The 19047-nt window shown below is 35.0% G+C and overlaps 1 protein-coding gene across 5 annotated transcripts in view; it reads right to left on the reverse strand.

Moving 5' to 3' along the window:
- Positions 1 to 3442: 3442 nt before the first annotated feature.
- The window catches only part of SESTD1 (SEC14 and spectrin domain containing 1), a 54974-nt gene continuing 39369 nt past the window's right edge, over positions 3443 to 19047 (reverse strand). For all 5 annotated transcript variants that reach the window (XM_027731393.2, XM_027731391.2, XM_027731389.2 and 2 more), the window contains 9 exons: positions 18358 to 18480; positions 14799 to 14993; positions 14067 to 14181; positions 12803 to 12962; positions 10107 to 10188; positions 9657 to 9779; positions 8592 to 8783; positions 6648 to 6769; positions 3443 to 4187 (listed from right to left, as the gene is read on the reverse strand). In XM_027731393.2, coding sequence (XP_027587194.2) covers positions 4058 to 4187; positions 6648 to 6769; positions 8592 to 8783; positions 9657 to 9779; positions 10107 to 10188; positions 12803 to 12962; positions 14067 to 14181; positions 14799 to 14993; positions 18358 to 18480 — 1242 coding nt within the window. In that variant the 3' untranslated portion in view covers positions 3443 to 4057. The remainder of the gene's footprint in view (positions 4188 to 6647; positions 6770 to 8591; positions 8784 to 9656; positions 9780 to 10106; positions 10189 to 12802; positions 12963 to 14066; positions 14182 to 14798; positions 14994 to 18357; positions 18481 to 19047) is intronic.

Below are 19047 nucleotides of genomic sequence, written 5' to 3' on the forward strand. Positions count from 1 at the left end.
GAAGACTCAATCTACTGAAATTCAAAATGACTGTGCCTTGGAAACCACATGTAGTAGAACTGCTTCATTATTTGCCTTTGTATCTTACTTCACTTTTCCACAAACCTAGAAAACACAACAGGTATCTCTCCAGAGACATCATTAATTAATTCCCTTGTTGGAATGATGCTTTGCAAAATTCCAGATACTCAAACATTGTTTTTGGCTCTTACGTAAGGATTGTTATCCTGTATGCTTAGACCAACCTTTGATTATTTTCTTTAAAATAGAACAGAAATCTAACATAAGTAAGCATTTTTACAGTCCTAACTCCCTTTTTACTGATACAAGAATCTGGAGAGACATGAAGAACTGATTTTGGAAGTTAGGAGTCACCAAATCTTTGCTTTCATCTGTTTCTCAGCATTTTAGCTTCAACGCTCACATAATGTGCTATTACGCAATTTCATCTGTACCTTTTGGGCTTCCTTTCTTCCTCCTTCTTAATAATCTCCTTATACAGATTAAAATTATCCTGTAGGAAGAATTCAGGAAACCAGAGGTTATTGTTACACCATTATATGCCAGTACTGTTGCTGAAAGCCCACAACAACCTCGCCTTGATCATGACCTACTGACATTGGTTTTTTTTTAACTGAGACGGAAAAAAAAAATCTTCCCCCTATCTTTTTGTCAGCTGGCACTGATATTCTTAGGCCAGCATGATGGAATAAGAAGTGCTATACAATCCCACTGCACACACAGCCTTTTTCCACCCACTGCTGTACCTCCAGAGTAACTTTATTTGAACACTAAATCAGTCAGTCACACAAAGCTACACAAGTCTCCATGGTCCAAAACTGTTTTTTTCCCAAGAAAAATGCAACCCCATTAATCCTACTCAACACAATATGAAGTTAAGCAGTAAACAGCATCAAACATTCTTACAGAAACTAATACAAATGCCCACACACCTATCACCATTAAGAGTTTGTGGGTACAAACATTTTGTATGAGTACCAGGCTATGCAACTGATGCACTAGCAAAGAAGAATGGCACTTACCAAGGTGATCACCTTTCCAATTTACTGTCACAAAAGCATACTCAGAATTGCATTACTAGAAAGAGTAACAAAATACTTATCATATTTTGAAACATTTCAAATACATCCAAACTTGGCTAACAGGAACTTAGAAATTCTTGGTATTCATTTCATTACCATGAACAGAATTGATTTCATCACTTCCAAGTCATCAGTTGTGATGTACATAGAACAACTACAATCCTTACAATCAATCCTTACCTATTCTGTTGGTATCTCCCTATCTCACATGTAGCAGCACTGTATCCTGTGATTTCTATTTAAAAAAAAAAAACAAACATATTTCCATCTTTTAGAACTTCCTTATTTGAACCATTTTTGCAACCAAAAAGTGCAGAGCAAGAGCCACAGGTAGAGCCACTGCTACTGTTCACAGTAGTATGTGCACAAACAAGTAACAACATATTACTTGAGCACAGGTTTTTTTGGCTTTTTAGCATGCCTCTATATACCTCACTGACTTTTTGTGCTATTAAGGGTTGTACATTTCCGAAGATTCACTAGCAAGTACAACCATAGATGACAGACTAAGAGTAAAGACCAGCACAAAAATCCCTCTTTAAATTAGTTACATTTAACAGTATTCTTAACACATGATGTTTATTCCATTCTTTCAGTAAGACAGGAAGTCTCAGAGTTCATAGGAAGGATTTAGAAATGTCTGGCAGACTCATGTAACGTGACCTAGAAAACTAGTTCCCATCGTTCCTGATACATAAAAAATGGGCAAATTGCAAAGTGATGGTAAATAGCACTTTACCAGCCATTTGATTTCCCTAAAGGCAAGGAATTCCAGAAGGGGAATGGAGCAGAGAGAGAAAGCATAACCCAAGATGCTGTTTTGGAAACTCCATTAAAGACAAGAGGGTGAAACTCAAGAGTCCACTGGCCCCTAGGAATGTTGAACGACAGATAAGAGCAGCGTCAAGATTGGACTGCACACACAGAGCCAAAAATAACATCAGGGTTATTAGGGTGAGCGGTCACTAGTTCCAAGTTGTGCACACAGCTGTCACAGGAATGAGTTAGAAGCTTCTGATACTACCCTGGGTTGGCATATGTTATTGAGCCTCTAAACAAATACCAAAATAAAATAAAATAACCTTAGTGTTTGTAATCTTGCTTACTCTAATATTTTAATGAGATTTTATACTGCAGATTCAAATTAAAAATGCTGCTGAGCTGGAGACACAGTGTTTATTAGTGACTATATTAATTCACTTTTGTGTTTGAGCTTTTCATTCAATATACTTTTCATGTTTGGGTTCTTTCTAAGTGAATTTAACTCCCCCAAATATTAGCCATAGCAACAGCAGCTTTCTCAAATGCAATTGAGCAACTAAAATAAATTTGAAAATATTATGTTGAAAAAGTCTCATTATAAATAAGGTCTATGAAATGTCAGTTGGTTTTAAACTAATATTAATGTATATTGTACCATTGCATCAAATGCAAAAAAAAAATATATTGGATTTTCTCTGCCAAAATACCCCAAGAGGACAAATACCTTTATAATTGAATTTACAGGTAAGTAATTAATTTGGAATTACTGGGTTTTTATAGAGAAATTGCTCTATTTGAACCATCACTTTCCTCTGGAGAAAATGTAGAAAAACTAAGACAAATAAGTAAATATAATATTTGAATGACAGATCCACCAAGTAAATCTGTAGAGTAATAACAATGCATGCAGGAAGATAACATTATTTTTACTGTGAGCAAAGTATAGCTTGACAGCAACATAAAGTTCTTTAAACTTACAGTTGTTTGTTTCACACATAGTATTATAAAATGGTCAGATACCACACCATCATCCAGTAAATCTAATATTGAATGTATCCAGATTACATCCTGAAGATAAGGAAGTTAACCAAGTAAAGCACACAGCTGATTTTGTTTCAATCCAATTCCCTGCTCTTAGTAAATTTCATTTTATTACTAATCTCATGGTTTTAATGTTGGTTATGAACCTCATGTTAATTTTTTTTCATTAGATGAAAACCTTTAACCTCAAAGGTACTAACAGGGATATTCACATTATTCAGGATTCTCCATTCAAAGGGAAACAAAACACTTCGAAATAAAGCACAGGAGATGTGTGCCGGTCTTACATGGGAACAAAACTATTATTAATATAACACTGACCTAAGCAAATACTATCTTACTTTTGTTCAAGTACTGCTATCAGAAAGGAAAAAAAATAGCATGAACTCTTGCCCCTATTAATAATAGTTCAAGAGCAGTTCCCTTATTTCTACAGTATATTAGAGTATTTAATATGAAAAATTATACAAACTTTGTAAATATACTGAGGCAGTAGTGATTTTTACTACCATTTATCACAGACCAGAACAAATTTATATTAGATTTTAAAAAGATGATTTTTATTAAGCACAAACAGCTTTTAATACATTATCAATACAAATAGGAAAACATCTCTTTAATGGATTTGATATATCAAAGATTTGATGGGCAGGTTGCATACTGGCACAATAAAAATGACTTTTTTTTAAGTATTTCAAATTAAAATTACAGAGTTACCACCGCCTACGCTGCAGGAACTTACCTACAGTCTAGAATTACTACATCACCTGGGCATGGGGGAAGCAAAGAACTAGAATTTCATAATATGGAACTTCTAACACTTTAATTAGCACCACTCAAAGCTTGCATCAGCTGTCTAACTAAGAAGCAGCTGACAGGTCAGGTAAAGCTTTACAGCAAATTTCAGTGCAAAGTTTACAGTTCCTTTTCATAAGATACTTGGAGTCTATGGTTTCATAGCATGTTAAATAATTATGGCTTGATAGATGTACAGTATTAAGATGCTGAGAACATTTACTTCAAAAAAAAGATGAGACTTGTAACGGCTGTGAAATGCATTTTAATATATTATGCCAAATTCTGTAATATGCAAACAACATGCTGGATTACAAACTTAAGTCCTATTATGAATTCATAGACGAGGGTCAGTATTAGCTCTCTGGGGCAGTGGCTTCTGGTTGTCTCAGCTGCTGCTTTTTCAGGCTAACTAGCTTCATCTTCTCTCTAATGTGTTCTGCTGCAGAAGCCATGTCACTTGGGCTCCCAAAGTACTGCTCAGACCTAAAAAAAACCACAAACCACAAAAAGTTTTTAGCGAAAAGTATGACATATGAATATACCCATGAATGGCACTAGAAAACACAAAACAGACAAGAAAAACAGCCATTTTTTTCCTCTTGCAATTTAAAAGCCAACTTTAAAGGGCTTTGGAGACTCAGCGATGAGACCTGACATCAAGTCATTGACTTGATGAATTTATTATAAATACTCAATGAGCCTTTTATACCCAAAAGATACTCTCAAAAGAAGGTTGAGAGTGGTGAGACGGGAACAGGTTGCCCAGAGAAGCCATGGATGCCCCATTCCCGGAAGTGTTCAAGGCCAAATTGGATGGGGCTCTGAGCAACCTGGTCTGGGGGAATGTGTCCCTGCACATAGCAGGGGTTTGGAACTGGGTGATCTTTAATGCCTCTTCCAACCCAAACCATTCTATTATTTGAACAGCAGGGCACTATTCCTTACGTGCAACTAGATACTTCTCAACACTATTTTTTACCTCCATTCTCTGGCTATCCCCCAAGTCAGTCTAACAATTTTGCATACTGTGACAATCTATGAAATCTGTCTGTACATGAATTCTGAGGCTATAAAATTGCTGCACTATTGAAGGACTCTTCAAATGTTAAGTCAGCCACATGCTGTCAAATTATGCCATCTACCTCTCAAACTGAAAGAACTGTGTAATTTAAATACAACAAAGAATAGCTGAAATGTTAGGGAAACAACTAATCAAGCTGTCAGCAAAGGGAGGATTTGAACAGAATAGGTGTTTCAGAAGAAGAGGTATCAAATCTAGTTAAAAAGTACAGAAGCTGTAAACTTTGGAAATGGTAGTAGGACAGAGAACTTTCAGACAGATGTAAGTTGCTTCAGACAGGCATAAGTGGACAGAAAAGTTAGACTTGTTTGACTAGGGAACTCCAAAGTCAGACTGCACAACTGCATATGGGATCACAGTATGGGGAGATGTTTTTCCTGACACAGATTAGAAGCCAAGAGCAGGACAGGGAACAGTGACCTGAACTTCCAAAAAGATACTGATAAAGGTCTGAAGAAGTGAACAGGCTGATGAAAACGCCCCCGTGCATTTTATGACATTTTTCATGTTTCTAAATTTATTAAACTATTTCTAATAATGAGTGAACCCTTTGCAAATTGTTTGTTAAATGCTTCAAAAATAGAATCCTTAGGAATGATGAGCAGAGGATCCTGAGATGTAGGAGAGCTAAGATACCATTTTTGAGAAGGTGCTGAAATGACAGAGGGATCAGAAATAATATTCAGGATTCAGTCAGACAGCTAAAATACAGGTGTGTGTATATATACCTATAGCTATAGGAGCTTTGCATTAGGATTAAGTGTGGCAAATGCCGTGTTTGTTTTAACTTCAATAGTCTATCTGCAAATTACATGCATTTTAAGAATAAATAAAGAGTTGCTACATTTATCAGGTCCCTAAAATCTGCTATTCAGAAGTTCAACAAACACTTCTTGGTCTGGTTTTAGGTTGTTTTTGTTTGTTTGTTTTTCTTCATAGCTATAAAATGCTCCACTATTTTCAAATATTAAAAGGGCAGTAAAAATCACTACTAGTTCAGGCCTGAGTCCGTCTTCAGGGTTAGCACTCCTTACTGAAAGAAACTACACTGCAGAAGAAATATGGTATTTTGGAAATAATATGACAATAAATTTCCACAACCAGCTTCCTGCAGATCAACTTCAGGTAACCCATAACGTGGTTGCCTAATACTATCTTATAAGGTTTCAGCCTCTTAATTCAAAACAGTGATTTCAAACCTCTTTCATTGTGGTGTGAGATCCTACACACCCCGAGATTCATTCTATGGCTTGGTAATACTCAGGTAGAAGTTAACTACAAGCTCAGCATAACAATGGACACATCTGTTTCATTAAATACAGAGAACTGAGTTTTATTATGGTTGAGATTCTAAATTCAAGTTGCTTTTGTAGCTCAAGACAACCATCAATTTTAAACTAGTATGAATAGCTCTTAAGGGAAGTACTGTTTTGTTTACTGATTGAATCAAATGTAAATTTGTCTTCAATATACTGGCTTAAGACTTAAGATAGATAGAATTGCAAATAAATAAATCAAAATACCATAATTCTCATCTGGTATCTTTTTTTCAGGGAGAAGAGATTGGGACTGGTCATTCTTCTGTTACTTCTACATACTGTGCTGGTGCAAAGACTGCACAAATCTAATAATCATTCAGTGTGAAAAGGTCACTACTTTAAAAAGGCAGCACACTAGTACTCATTAAAAATTCTTTCCCATCTTTTTATAGAAAGCAGGTCCAAACTCCAGTTTTCCAAAGACAACACGCCTGCTTTTTCAATTTCAGCAATAAGCCTTCAGGATTCTTCCATATATGAGTCTATTATGAAACTTCACCAAAAACATTATTCAAAAGGCATTAGAAAAAACATTCTGCATACCCGTCAGGATAAACTACAGGCACTGTTAGTCTGTCCAACAGTGATTTCCCAACCGCTTCAATTTCATCAAATTGCTCCATTTCATTAAAAGCTTCAGGCTGCTCTGGACATTCCTGTAAAATCTGTTTAAAATAAAAGTAAGAAAATACAGAATAAAGTAAACAAGGGATAGCACGTAGTTTTTTAAGTTCCATTAACTGGCAGAGTGAATGCTTTTTCAGTATCTTCACGATCACATTTACATGAGGTTAAGTGACATATTCATATAATTCAAGAAAAGAAAATATTGATTAAGCTACATTAAGACGATAGTTCAGGGCTACCACTGCTGTGTATTAGAACGTCTCATTATTTCTGAGAGGAACAAAAAGTCTTGCTGGACAATATTCCAGCCACAGATATAAAATGCATACAATCATAACCTACATCATTAAACATACCAGACAGCCATATAAAGTGGAAAAAAACCATAGTTAATGAAGAGCCCCTTACAAGACATTTCAAAACTAAAATCCTCATCTGGCACAGAATAGGTGGGACTTAAAGAGTCTGAACACAAATCCTTCCTGATGAGATTGTGACCCAATACTAGTACTTAGTACTGTGTTTTCTTCCATTTCTCCCTTTGCATTTCTTACTTTTTTCCAAAACAACATGGATATTAACTGTGTATTTTCCACACAGACTCAGTAATATGTCCCAGTAGTGCTAGGAGAATTATGTTTTTGAACATGGCTGGTTTTTTTCATCCATCCATTTACTTTTCTTTAAATTTATGACTACCTAAAACCTGCAATTAACTACTGCAATAATGAAAGAATGCTCATAATATGGATTGAAAGAATCTACTCTTTTAGGAGTTTATGAACCACTGAAATCTAATTTGGTATCAGGTAAAACTTTTTTTAGCTGTCTCTGACAGCGTAAATGATATATTTCTGCCTTTGTGAACATCCATCAACTCCCAATGCCTGTAAAGTCAAAGTATCTTCCATTCATACAAATAAGAAATTAACAAAACCAAGGAGCATATGAATCAACTTGGAATCCATGCTCTCCTTTAATGACAGAATGAATTTATTTTACCATGTGTAAAGTTGGCTTTATTTGCAGTTACATGCAATTTTATTGTCAATATTCGAGATACATACTCTAAACTCCTTTTCTATAATGTATCCCTTCACAGAAAGAACAGTTTCTGGACAAAAAAGGCCCTACCTCTCATGACATACATTAGTGGACGTTGTCTCAAATTCAAGCATTTGAAAACTCTCTACATTTTCCCCTTTCAGTAAACTGTTACTGAGCACCAACTATTCCTCAGCCTCCTCTGTGGCTTCTCGCATCGTATGACTGGGCGCAGCAGTGAAACTTGGGTTACAGGAGTTTGAAAGCCATACCAAGGTAGAGGTGCATTCAAAAGGAAGAAAGCACAACTCAAATCCCTCCAGGTGCAAAGTACAAGAGGTAGAAACTAACTGGCAAGAGTTGCCCTCATTTACACTGTGTGTGAAAAGGATACTGCATTCAAAATGCACACAACCTGAAGGGTAATACACCTTTAACTCTCCAAAGAACTTAAAGGACCTGACAACTTTGTATTATGGACATCAAGAAGTGTTTCTGGCTGTTAAGAATAATGGCCTCAAAGACACAAAGAAATGCTTTATGATCAATATCAGAGCTCCCCTTTGAAGAGGGCTGCTGTTCTCTTTTTGTTAAGCAGGTCCCACACCAATATAGGTATGTGAACAACAATGGTATTAAACCTGAAATTAACAGTTAGAAAAGTATGCTTGAATTCGTTTCTGCTTTTTTTTTTAGATAATATTTAGATAATATTTAGATAGGGTAAAAAATACACACTGACAACTTCACTTTCCTTAAATTTCGTTTGCTTAAATTTGGGTAAGAAATTTTTCTTCTTAAAAACACAACACTCACCTTTTCAGCACTTGAATGAAATGCAACAGCTGTTTCCAGACGGTGTACTCTTTCTTCAGAAGTCACTGTAAACTGTTTCCACACTCTGTTCAGTCTTGGAAGTGTGTCTCCTGAGGACCTTGAAGTGCACCGCAAGGACTGGCATAGAACAACAGTTGCCTGCAGTAACTGCCTCCCATAATCATAAGTACTCTAAAAATTGGAGAGGATGGGAAAGAAAGTGCATGTAAAAACTCTGCACTTAACAGCAGCTAAATAAAGCAACAGCAGTCAAGTTCATGAAAGCTCTGTCGGCAATTTAGGTCCACAAACTATATTGAACTAACCTGGTCTACTAGAAAATGCTGATGAAGTATGAATAAAATTGTGATGACCAAAGACTGCTTTTACTCTTATTAAAAATAAAATATGCCCTGTTGTCTACTGTTCACACTGGCAAAAGAACAGAGCTTCCTGAAAATTTCAAATAACTGTTTGGATTTAACACAGGACATTTGATACCTATTGCCAAGATGACTGTTTCACTTGTTTCACTGTCACCACATTTGTAGTAAGTCAGCATCCAGGTGCACTGTGGCAGTTCACTATAACAGCAAACTACCCTCCTGTCATCATCAGCTTTTATTCATCAGTTCCAGTGTAACAGGTGCAATTAGAAAACATCAAATCTGTTAATTAACAAGTCCAAATTAGATCTTCCTAAAAGCAGTCAATGACTGAAAAAGCACCTGAAAAAGGCTCAGCTTATCAAAAGTAATTTTAAAGACTGTTTGAAATATGTCTTTCACAAAAGTCAATCAATTTTGCTTGGTCTTTTGCATTGCCTATGTGAAGATTAACTGAGGTACTAAACTTGCAGCACTGCCACTCTTGATAGAACTGCAAAATCTCATTAGGCCTATCACCAATTTCAGCAATCACAATTTTTTCATTAAAGCATTGAGGCAAACCACTAAGACGAGTAACAGCTGTACAATAATTGTCCATACAGATATCAATTCTATTTAGGAGATTATCTGAAACTGTACAGACCCCAGATTGCTAAAAAAAAATAACTCATTTCACCTGTGCAACATCAACAAATTTTCGATGTTTCTCCAGTAAAACTTTTGTTTCTTGAGCATCGTCTCCCAGTCGGATGTGTGTCTTCAGCAGAGCATCCAACAGTTCACTTAACCATTCTACTGCCTTAAAAACAACAGTCAAAAGAATAAAAACTAATAAATTAAAAAGAAATTAGTCCAGAAGGGTGAGGTAACTTCAGTGCTAGTATATGCTTTTGATACAGGAAAAGTTAAATCAGCTATCACAAACTGGTAGATCGTGCATGCAATTACCAAATACACTATTTGCAGACATTGCTATAGCCTTTATTTTCACTGACATATTCCCTAAATAAAACTATATTTGAAAGTTACAAAAAACCCCAAAAACCTGTGAAATCATCAGCCCCCATAAATTAAACCAGTGAACTACAAAGACCAGAATGATGAAATTCTGTAGGCACTTTCATACCTGAGCAGCATCCTCTTCACACTTAAATAACTGTACCATCTGAAGCATCTTCAGTCGCCGCACATCCACCATATCCTCACACCTTAAACAATAGCACAGAAAGACTCACCAACAGATGTATAGCAGACACAATACACTCTGAATTTGACAACATTTTCAGTGAGAAACACTAAGATATAAGTGCCCATGAAAAGGTGACTAAAGCATTTTTGTGATGCTTAGCTTGGCCAAAATATATAATATCTCACACAACAATAAGAAATATGCAATAAATACAACAGAGCACTACAAGTCACTGAAATCATGATCCTCAAGATTCCTGATATGGCTAAGCTGCAGACAGTAACACCAGCCATAGCTACAAGATCTTGCAGCAGCACTGCAGGTTCCTTACATCATTCCACTGGTAAGATCTGCCACATGTGGCTGAGACAGACTTTATCCTACTGAAATTCAGATCAAAGTTGCCTTCACCCTGGCATAATTCTGAATTGGACTGTTTGCTGGGGGCAAAGTTTTCTTGATTAGTATGATGAGGACTGTTTAAAAGATAATACTTTTTTCCATTTTTATTTTTAGTTTACTAAAGATGATAATATCTTGCAACATCCTTTGCTACACTTGTCAGGAAGCATTTAAAAAATCTAATTCATATAAAAACTAATCCTAACTATCTTATTCTGAATGGAGCATACTTTGTAGTTCTTTCTCCAGTTAGAATTCAAAAAAAGTATTGAAAGTTTCTCTTTCCATAGCAAGAGCTAAGCTAATACATTTAGCAGAATATTTTCCACTTCTATTTCAGAGGCCTACTAAATAGACAGTACAATTCACTCCTGTCCAGTGCAAATGGAATTACTAATGTCAACAACAGTCAGCTTTATAAGCAAATGCAAAAGACTGTATGCATGATTTTTTCCAAACTAATTGCAAACATAAGCACTTCCAAAGAACAGTTTGTTAACATGCTTCATTTTGTTACACATCCTGTAATGCTTACAGAAAGGAAATGTGTTGCTCTCACAATGCAGGGCAACACTTTATGGGTTCCAAAAGCATAACTAAGGCAGCAAAATCCCCCTGGAAGTGAACATTATAATATATGTATATATAAATAACAAGAAATGTGCAATAGAATCTGTAAAAAAAAAAGTATTGTAAAAATTACTATTAAATGCTACTGAGATACTAGTCCTATCGTACTTTTTTCCTCTTATACAGGCTAAAGAACCTTGTTCAATCACTCACCATCTGAAAGCTGCTTCCTACCTTTGTCTGGAAATTTTATTGACATTTTAGTTCTTTAATTGATTTCCCACAATTCTATATCCCTTCTGAGAATAGGGATCAGAATTGTGTAACACTTAAAACAGAAATGGACTACCAACCTACCTACACAGTGATGCAATGACATTTTTCTTTTAGTTTTCTATTCCTTTCCTAAGAATCCTTAGAGTTCTACTTGCTTCTTACAGTATGATTGAACACTAAAGCAATTTCCACAAAAGTCTTTCAATGTTTACTCTTGAGTTCACAGATGGTTCAGAGTCCATTCCTATGTATATAGTCTTCCCTTCTCCCATGTACATTTCTTTTCTCAGTACTGAATTCCAATTGCCATTTTATTGCACAGTGACACAGTTTTTTTACAGCTTTTTGCAGTTGGCCCTCTAAACACAAGTGCTAATCAAGTAAATAGGATTCAGAGGACATACTTAAAACAGTATTTTCTCTAGGCACTACCAAAACACATGGTTTCTTACACTAAAGCTCCCTAAGAAAACAATTTATGAGTTGTAGAATTAATTTGCAAAATGAGCAATTTGATGCTCATTAGACCTTGTTGTTCCCTAGAGGCACCTTTTTGTTCAGCCAAGGCCCTCAAACTTCAGGCCCTTTCTATGGACAGCATTACATTGTCTCAGGGGTTCCTGCAGTAATACTGGCAATGCCACCTAATTCTTTCACACTGTCGACTAGAAAAAAAAAGGCAGTACTATAGGCAATCAAGTTCTACTACATCTTTAAGAAAAAATAATCAGTGAAATTTTGGAGGAAGAGGATGATAGCACAATCCATCCTTCTTGCAAATTCAACTCTCTCTAGTATTTCTCTCTACTGCAACTTAATCTCCCACTTTATCATTTTCCAAAACTCATAAAAACCAACATTTTGAAAACTGAACTCTGTGCCTCCATTTTGTATGCTGTCCTACCCAACATGATCTCATTTGTCTTCCTATCTTCAGGAATGAAAATATCATACTCAAAGGACAGAGGTTGTAAAAACAAGGATAAACAAATCTGTGCATTATTAATACATAATATTACAGTTATCACCACTACTGTAGTCTTACACTTCCATCTCAAACTGCTAACATATAAAACATACCTCTTGTCTCATTTTCATAATTACATATAAAAGGAATGTATAATTCTTGAGCATTTACAAGTATAGGAAAGCATTCAAATACTCAGTAGCAAAATACAAAAGGTGCTTGGTGTTAGGAATATGCTACAACAGATTAGGCAAGGAAGCTTCTGTCCCATTTACATATACTACATATATAAATTACAGTTGTACTGCATCCCTTAACTGAAGATAAAACAAAACAGTCTCTATAAAACAAACAAAATTATATATAAAGTTACCTATCAACACACAAAAATCTTAATGACTAGAACTACTGTTCTTACCTTTGTTTTCTAAGTTGCATATCTTCCATTACTCCTTGGATATGGTCCACATTTTCTTTGTTTTCAATGGTCACATCTTTTCCATAGGCCCATGATGCCTGATTAGATATCTGATCAAGAAGACTTTGACCTTTCTCACGCAAACCTTGCAAGCCTAAGTCTAACAAAACAAAACGAAAAAAAAAAAACAGTCAAGGGTCACTCATAATTTTTTTCCCCCCCCCTCAATGGAAAGAGATAAAATGCAACAGAATCTGAGATGGAAGACTGGAAAGTGAAAAGGGCATTACTATCTGTCTTTTACTGCCCTTTCCAACTCAAGTTTGAGTGAGCATTTGTCTATACTAACAAAGAACTAAGGTTTTGCTATTTTATGACCTAGCAGATAACAATAAAAGCTGACAGCAAGTCAGCTTTTCAGCATATAAATACCTAATTAATGTATTTCATTCACACAGTTGCATAATACATAAAATATTTATCACAGCTAAGCAGCTGTAGCCTAAATGTTCTTCCACTGCTGACAGAAGTTACATCTGATATGGCTGATACACTTTTCTATACTGAGATTTGCCAACCCTTAAAATCTGCTGTTACATCTAATTTCTGGCAGCTCTATTATCTGTTTTCCTAAAGGAGTATCTCATGTATGCAGCAAACTGTTATATTCCAATCATTACTACTACCAGATATGATTTTGTTTCAAAGCTCGTTCTCCTACAACTCAATGAAGAACATGATCATTGCAGATCTCTCCAACTGAAATATTCAATTCCATATGCTTGACAGTGTAACAACATTCAATGTGCCATTTATTAACATATACGTTCAAAAGTACTACAAAACACTCAGTATAAGCATTCTAAAACTGAGTGGATAAAAATCTTAATCATCAAGGGGTCAGTTCTGGAGACAAAAAGATCATCTAAGCACTATAATATCAAGATACTAAGGATGATTAATGGGGGAAAAAAGTTTGTTTGCAGACAAAATGCATGACAGCGGCATATAACAAATATATTTATTAGATGTTAAATATTTAGAAGAAAACTAGTTTCAGATCATTTTACCAGATAGAACTACTATACAGCAGAACTACTATATTGTACTAAAAGTAGTTCAGTGAAGCATTATGCAGCCAGGACAGACAGATTTTTTTTCCCCCCAGCTTTTTTTGGTATTTTTTTTTTTAAGAGAGTAGTGAGATTACTGCTTTTTCTCCTGTAATGTGTGTGCATCCGAAACAAAGAAATATTTTGCTTACCAACACTTTTCAATTTCTCTTCCAGTAGTTTTAAAGTTTGTTGAATTGATGCTCCATCTGCTGGTGCTACATCCACACACAACATTCCTAGTAAACCATCCAATTGCTGAGACAACTAAAATGAAGAACAAAAATGCTAATATTTAAAAAGAAGTTTGAGCTTCAGATGGCTGGGTCTGCAATCTCCTAAATGTTCAGAAATTTCTCATTTTAGAAATTTCTCTTTTCAGCTATAAGAAAATGAAAGTCAAGATGAAAGATAAAGGAGCCATCTGGCTGTAGAATTCCAAGGGCATGCATCCCTCGATAGTGGGAGAGTGGAAAGCCAAAATTCTACTTTCTTTTTTAAGACAAGTATATGAAAGGAGTATACCATTTTAAAAACAGAGACTATGAAAAGTACACCAAATCCCAGTTCAATTAATGCATGTACCTCTAATAAAAAAAAATAAAACAAGAGAGGGGAAAAAGCAACTTTTCAACTAGTAACACTTTTATTTAAAATATTATTGAAATGTAAGACATAATATAAAGTACTTCCCTTCTAAAAAAGAGGGAATGGATTTTCTCAGCATTTCAATTATAATAAATGATAACTTACGATATTTTTCAAGTGACATTTTATTTCCCCTCACCTCCCTAAATTTTTTTCCAATGTATTCAACATTTACAATACTAAGGCAATAATATATTGATAGGTGAGCCCACGAAAAATGAAACAGAGAAACTTACATCCTGGGCAACGCTGTGGAATTCAAGTGCTGCTTGTAATAGATTCTGCCTGAATTCCAGCTGACTGGCCTGCCGGTAACACACATCACTCAGCTGTTGCTGCAATGCTTTCAATTCCACAAGGTCCTCCTCATCCCCTGCATTTAGAAGAGCTGCTATCTGCTGATTAAGCTCAACATAAACAGCAAACCACTCCTAGAAACACAAGAGAATGAAGCATTAAAAGTACCAAATATAATTTGATTTATTATAAATGGCATATATCCAACTGCAAACCAATAAATAATCATATTGAAAAAAGAGCTCGTTACAGGTTATACTGTTATATAATTACGAGATATCACAGAAGAAGAAGAAACATTCCCAATTTCAAATCAACTCAAAAAAAGTGCTTAATTCATTTTAATGTATGCACTTTAAAAAAACTGGCACAGAAATATGGGAAGATTACAAGGTATGGCTACTAATCCCAGCACAAACTTCCACTCAAACTTTTTAGTGAACCAAAAGAGGAATTCCACCATTTTTAAACAAATTGCTAAAGCTTAAATGTCTGGTCTACTGAGACAAAAGACCTTTTCCCAAGTGATCACCTATTACAAAAAGTTGTTGACAGGGCTATCTAGGAGTTACTTTCAGTGACAGGATTGAATGCAGGAGTAATCTCCTTAAAACGTTTAGAAAAAATACTACTGTTGACAAAGTGAAAGTAATCTCTATTTTCTGAATAAAAGAATGTCCATGTACAGAAACTTCAAAATTATCTTGTTTCTTATTTAAAGAGAGTTTTATACTACTCAATTCAAAATGTGCAGTTGTTTTTAACATGCTTTGATTACTGAATGCATATATGGGAGTCAGTTATGTTGTCATGGTGGTGTATTTGCAGAAGAGAATAGTTCAAATATTTAACAATTCTGGGAGATTTAAAAACAACTTGATACATCAAGATCACATTCACATCATGCATGACTGAGATGCTGGTAAAGCAAAACATGTTTGCTCAACATCTCTTATTTTGGCCTACAGTGAAGTGACCTTCAAATGCCCTAGTGCAATGCATTTCTAGTGTTATGGAACAGCACCATCTATTGGCCTACAAAATCTGATCTAATTTGTATCCTTGTCATGCTCCTATTGGGATGTTTGGAATTTTGCAAATTACGCCTTCAGCTTTTGCATCATTTATCTACAAAGCATGAAAAACAGAGTACAAATACCCATATTCTGAATTTATCTTCCTTTTACCCAAAGCTATCTGCTCACGGGAAGGAACAGAGTGTGAAAACAGCAAGGAGGGGGGAAAAATAAAGGTAACGAAAAAGTTAAATTAGCAATCAGCCAAAAATTTAAGAGCAGAATAAATCTCTCATCTGCCCCAAAAGGGGAAACTAAGATGACACAATGTGAAAACATCTTCCATTGTCACACACATACTATAGATATATAGATTCAATACAGTCAGTTTACACAACATAACTCTTTCACATTCAACATACAAATCCAGGCTACTGAGTGTAACAAGTCAACTAGAATATGAGAAGTCAAAAAAATTATAGATTAATAATTTTATATATAGATTAATAATTTTTAGTTTTATATTTTATTTTATATATTTTATATTATACATATTTCCTTTTAGGTTTTATTTTTAGCATTAAAATAAGTAAAAGAATTGCAGTAATTGATTTGAGCAAGCTATCAGTGAAAGTCAGAGACCAGCAAACCATGTACAAAAATTATGTACAAAAATTTTTATCCTTTCCATGGGAGAAAGTTAGGCACAACAGTATGTGACAGCTCAAAACCATGGAGAAAAGACCAACATTTGCTCAAAAACAGCAGTTCTAATGTACTGCTCGTGAAGAAAACAATCAGAAAACAAACCTCAAAAAAACCCACTTAACTACACCTCCCCCCCAAAAAACCAAAAAAAAAATAAAGAAACACCCTATGGAAATTATTTTTTTTTTCACTTTAGAGTAAATTGAAGTGAAAAGGCCTATCTTCAAGACAAACCACACAGTTTTTCCAAATATCCGCAAAGTAGTATAATCAACAATAAATAGGTGATGAAAGAAAGCAAGCATACAAACTGTCAATTCAATTATTAGGACAGAAAAAAAGGAAAACAATGAGAGATGTTTACACTCAGCTATTATGAAATGCTTAAAAATCAAAGAAAAGTGTAAAGCACATTTTTCCAGTGCTGCTGGGGAAAAAATGGTCTTAATCTCCAAACAGGCATCTAAATTTAACGTAGTGCAGTGGTCTCCCAATTATTTCTTTTAGTACTAAATAAAATATATGTTTTCCGATTTATTTCTGCGAACTCCGCCAGCATCTGAGAACTAAGCTGTGTTCCATGTTGCCAGTGCTTTAGTGATCAGCACACTGTAGGCCAACCTGCAAACTTAAGTGGGATTTCAAGGACTCCAGGTAAAGAACAGTTCTCTGTTATAGATACCCAAGTGAAAACAAAGTACGTTCAATCTTGTTTTTTAGTTGCAGTTTGTAGTGCCAATATGACTAAAAGATACTGATATTTATTTTTGTCAATTAAGTAGGCAAGAGATTTTGGGGTTTTTTCTTTCCAATTAGGATTTTAACTGCAAGACGTTTTATACTTCAGAAGCTACTGGTTTTCAGAGTAGAACACTGCTTGAAGAGCTTAAAGGAACAATACAGAGGAGACGGGATTTACCTGATGGAACACAGACATCTACAGTATGCCCTGCTGCATCAAGCAAGGAAACCATACTCAGTAGAGATGGAGTCAATAGAACTAGTGTAGTCTAGGGAACAGTGTTTCTCAGACTAAAGGTTTGGTCTTATTTTTTTTCTAAATTACATCAGAAAAATTATAACTCAGTGACTATTTTCTTTGCCATGACTAAAGGGAACTTAGGAAAAGTGGACATAATTGTCGATGTCTACATCAAGAGAAGTCAGAAAAGAGGAATGGTACTGGGAGCAACACTCCCCCTTTGGGAGCACTGAATATTTGTAACCTAATTAATCATCTGATGCAAAGACAAAATTCTACTGAGCCTTAGGAAGTATTCCAAATAGAAGCAAAGGCATCAAGTCAGTATAGATACAAAACAGTATCTTCAAGATTTCATTATGAACATAAAGTATATCTGACATCTTGATCAATGCAAGTACTAAGCCAGTTTCAGCTACTGGTAAATGTAGTCTAAAAAAGACAAAATTATTAAGTTATTCATCTGAGAAGTACAGGATTTCTCAGACATTTTGGTAGAGAGGAAAAAGTAAATTTATTCATCCTACTGAACATGAAAATTTAAGAACTGCTGTAACATACTAAACCCAAGAAAAATCACAGATAGAAATTAACATTTTTCTACAATGGAAAAGGAAATAAATAATATGCAAATAGAATGACCACATTAAGTTCTTAAACTGCTCAGATAATTTCCTCTGTAACCCATAACATTGCGTACTGCGCAAAGTTCCCAGATCCTCATAACCAAAATACACTGCTCATAACTGCATGAATTATTTTAACACTTGAAAAGGGTATGGGAAATCTCACACTGTGCTGACTCTCAATCTCTTCATGTTTCTGTTGCAAAGCCTGTGAAGCTCTAATGGAATCACCTATTCCCCACTGGGTTCTTAGCTGTTCTGATCCAGGTCCTTCAAGCCAATTGACTACCTGTCAAAAAGATAAAGATAACAAAAATAAAGTAGCAAATCAATTATGTGAAAACTGATATAAACAGAATTTTTTAATATAAGCAGAAACAAAAAAAAGTATATGTTAATGAGAAAAGCAGATATTTTTTAGATCTCTGGAAGTCTTGTTGTAGAATCCATCCACATCCTCAAAAGTTTTAAGTAGAAACTACTTTTCATTAACCTTAGCCTGTCAGCTCCATGAAAACAGTGGCAACTAGGACAAGATTTTTTCATATACACACTTCTCATTTCATAGCTCTCAATAAAAGAGCTCAAAATACCATTTACATGAAAATGGACCTCTTGTGTTCAAACAAGATTTTTTTTACCCAAGTGATTACAATGCACAGTTGTATTCGACCTCACACCTGAGAGCTTTCTCCTTATTTTGCTGAATATATTAACAGTCAAATACACAATATATATTTATTCCAAAATTAAATTTACACGCGAACTTAGTATTTTATATATTTATGTCTTTCAATTTGCTCTATTCAAATAACAGAAACCTGTTACAGAGTTTTAGTGGCCACAACTCATGGAA

The sequence above is a fragment of the Pipra filicauda genome, unplaced genomic scaffold (assembly GCF_003945595.2).
Source record: "Pipra filicauda isolate LSUMZ 115617 unplaced genomic scaffold, ASM394559v2 scaffold5_size6683894_pilon, whole genome shotgun sequence".
NCBI lineage: Eukaryota > Metazoa > Chordata > Aves > Passeriformes > Pipridae > Pipra > Pipra filicauda.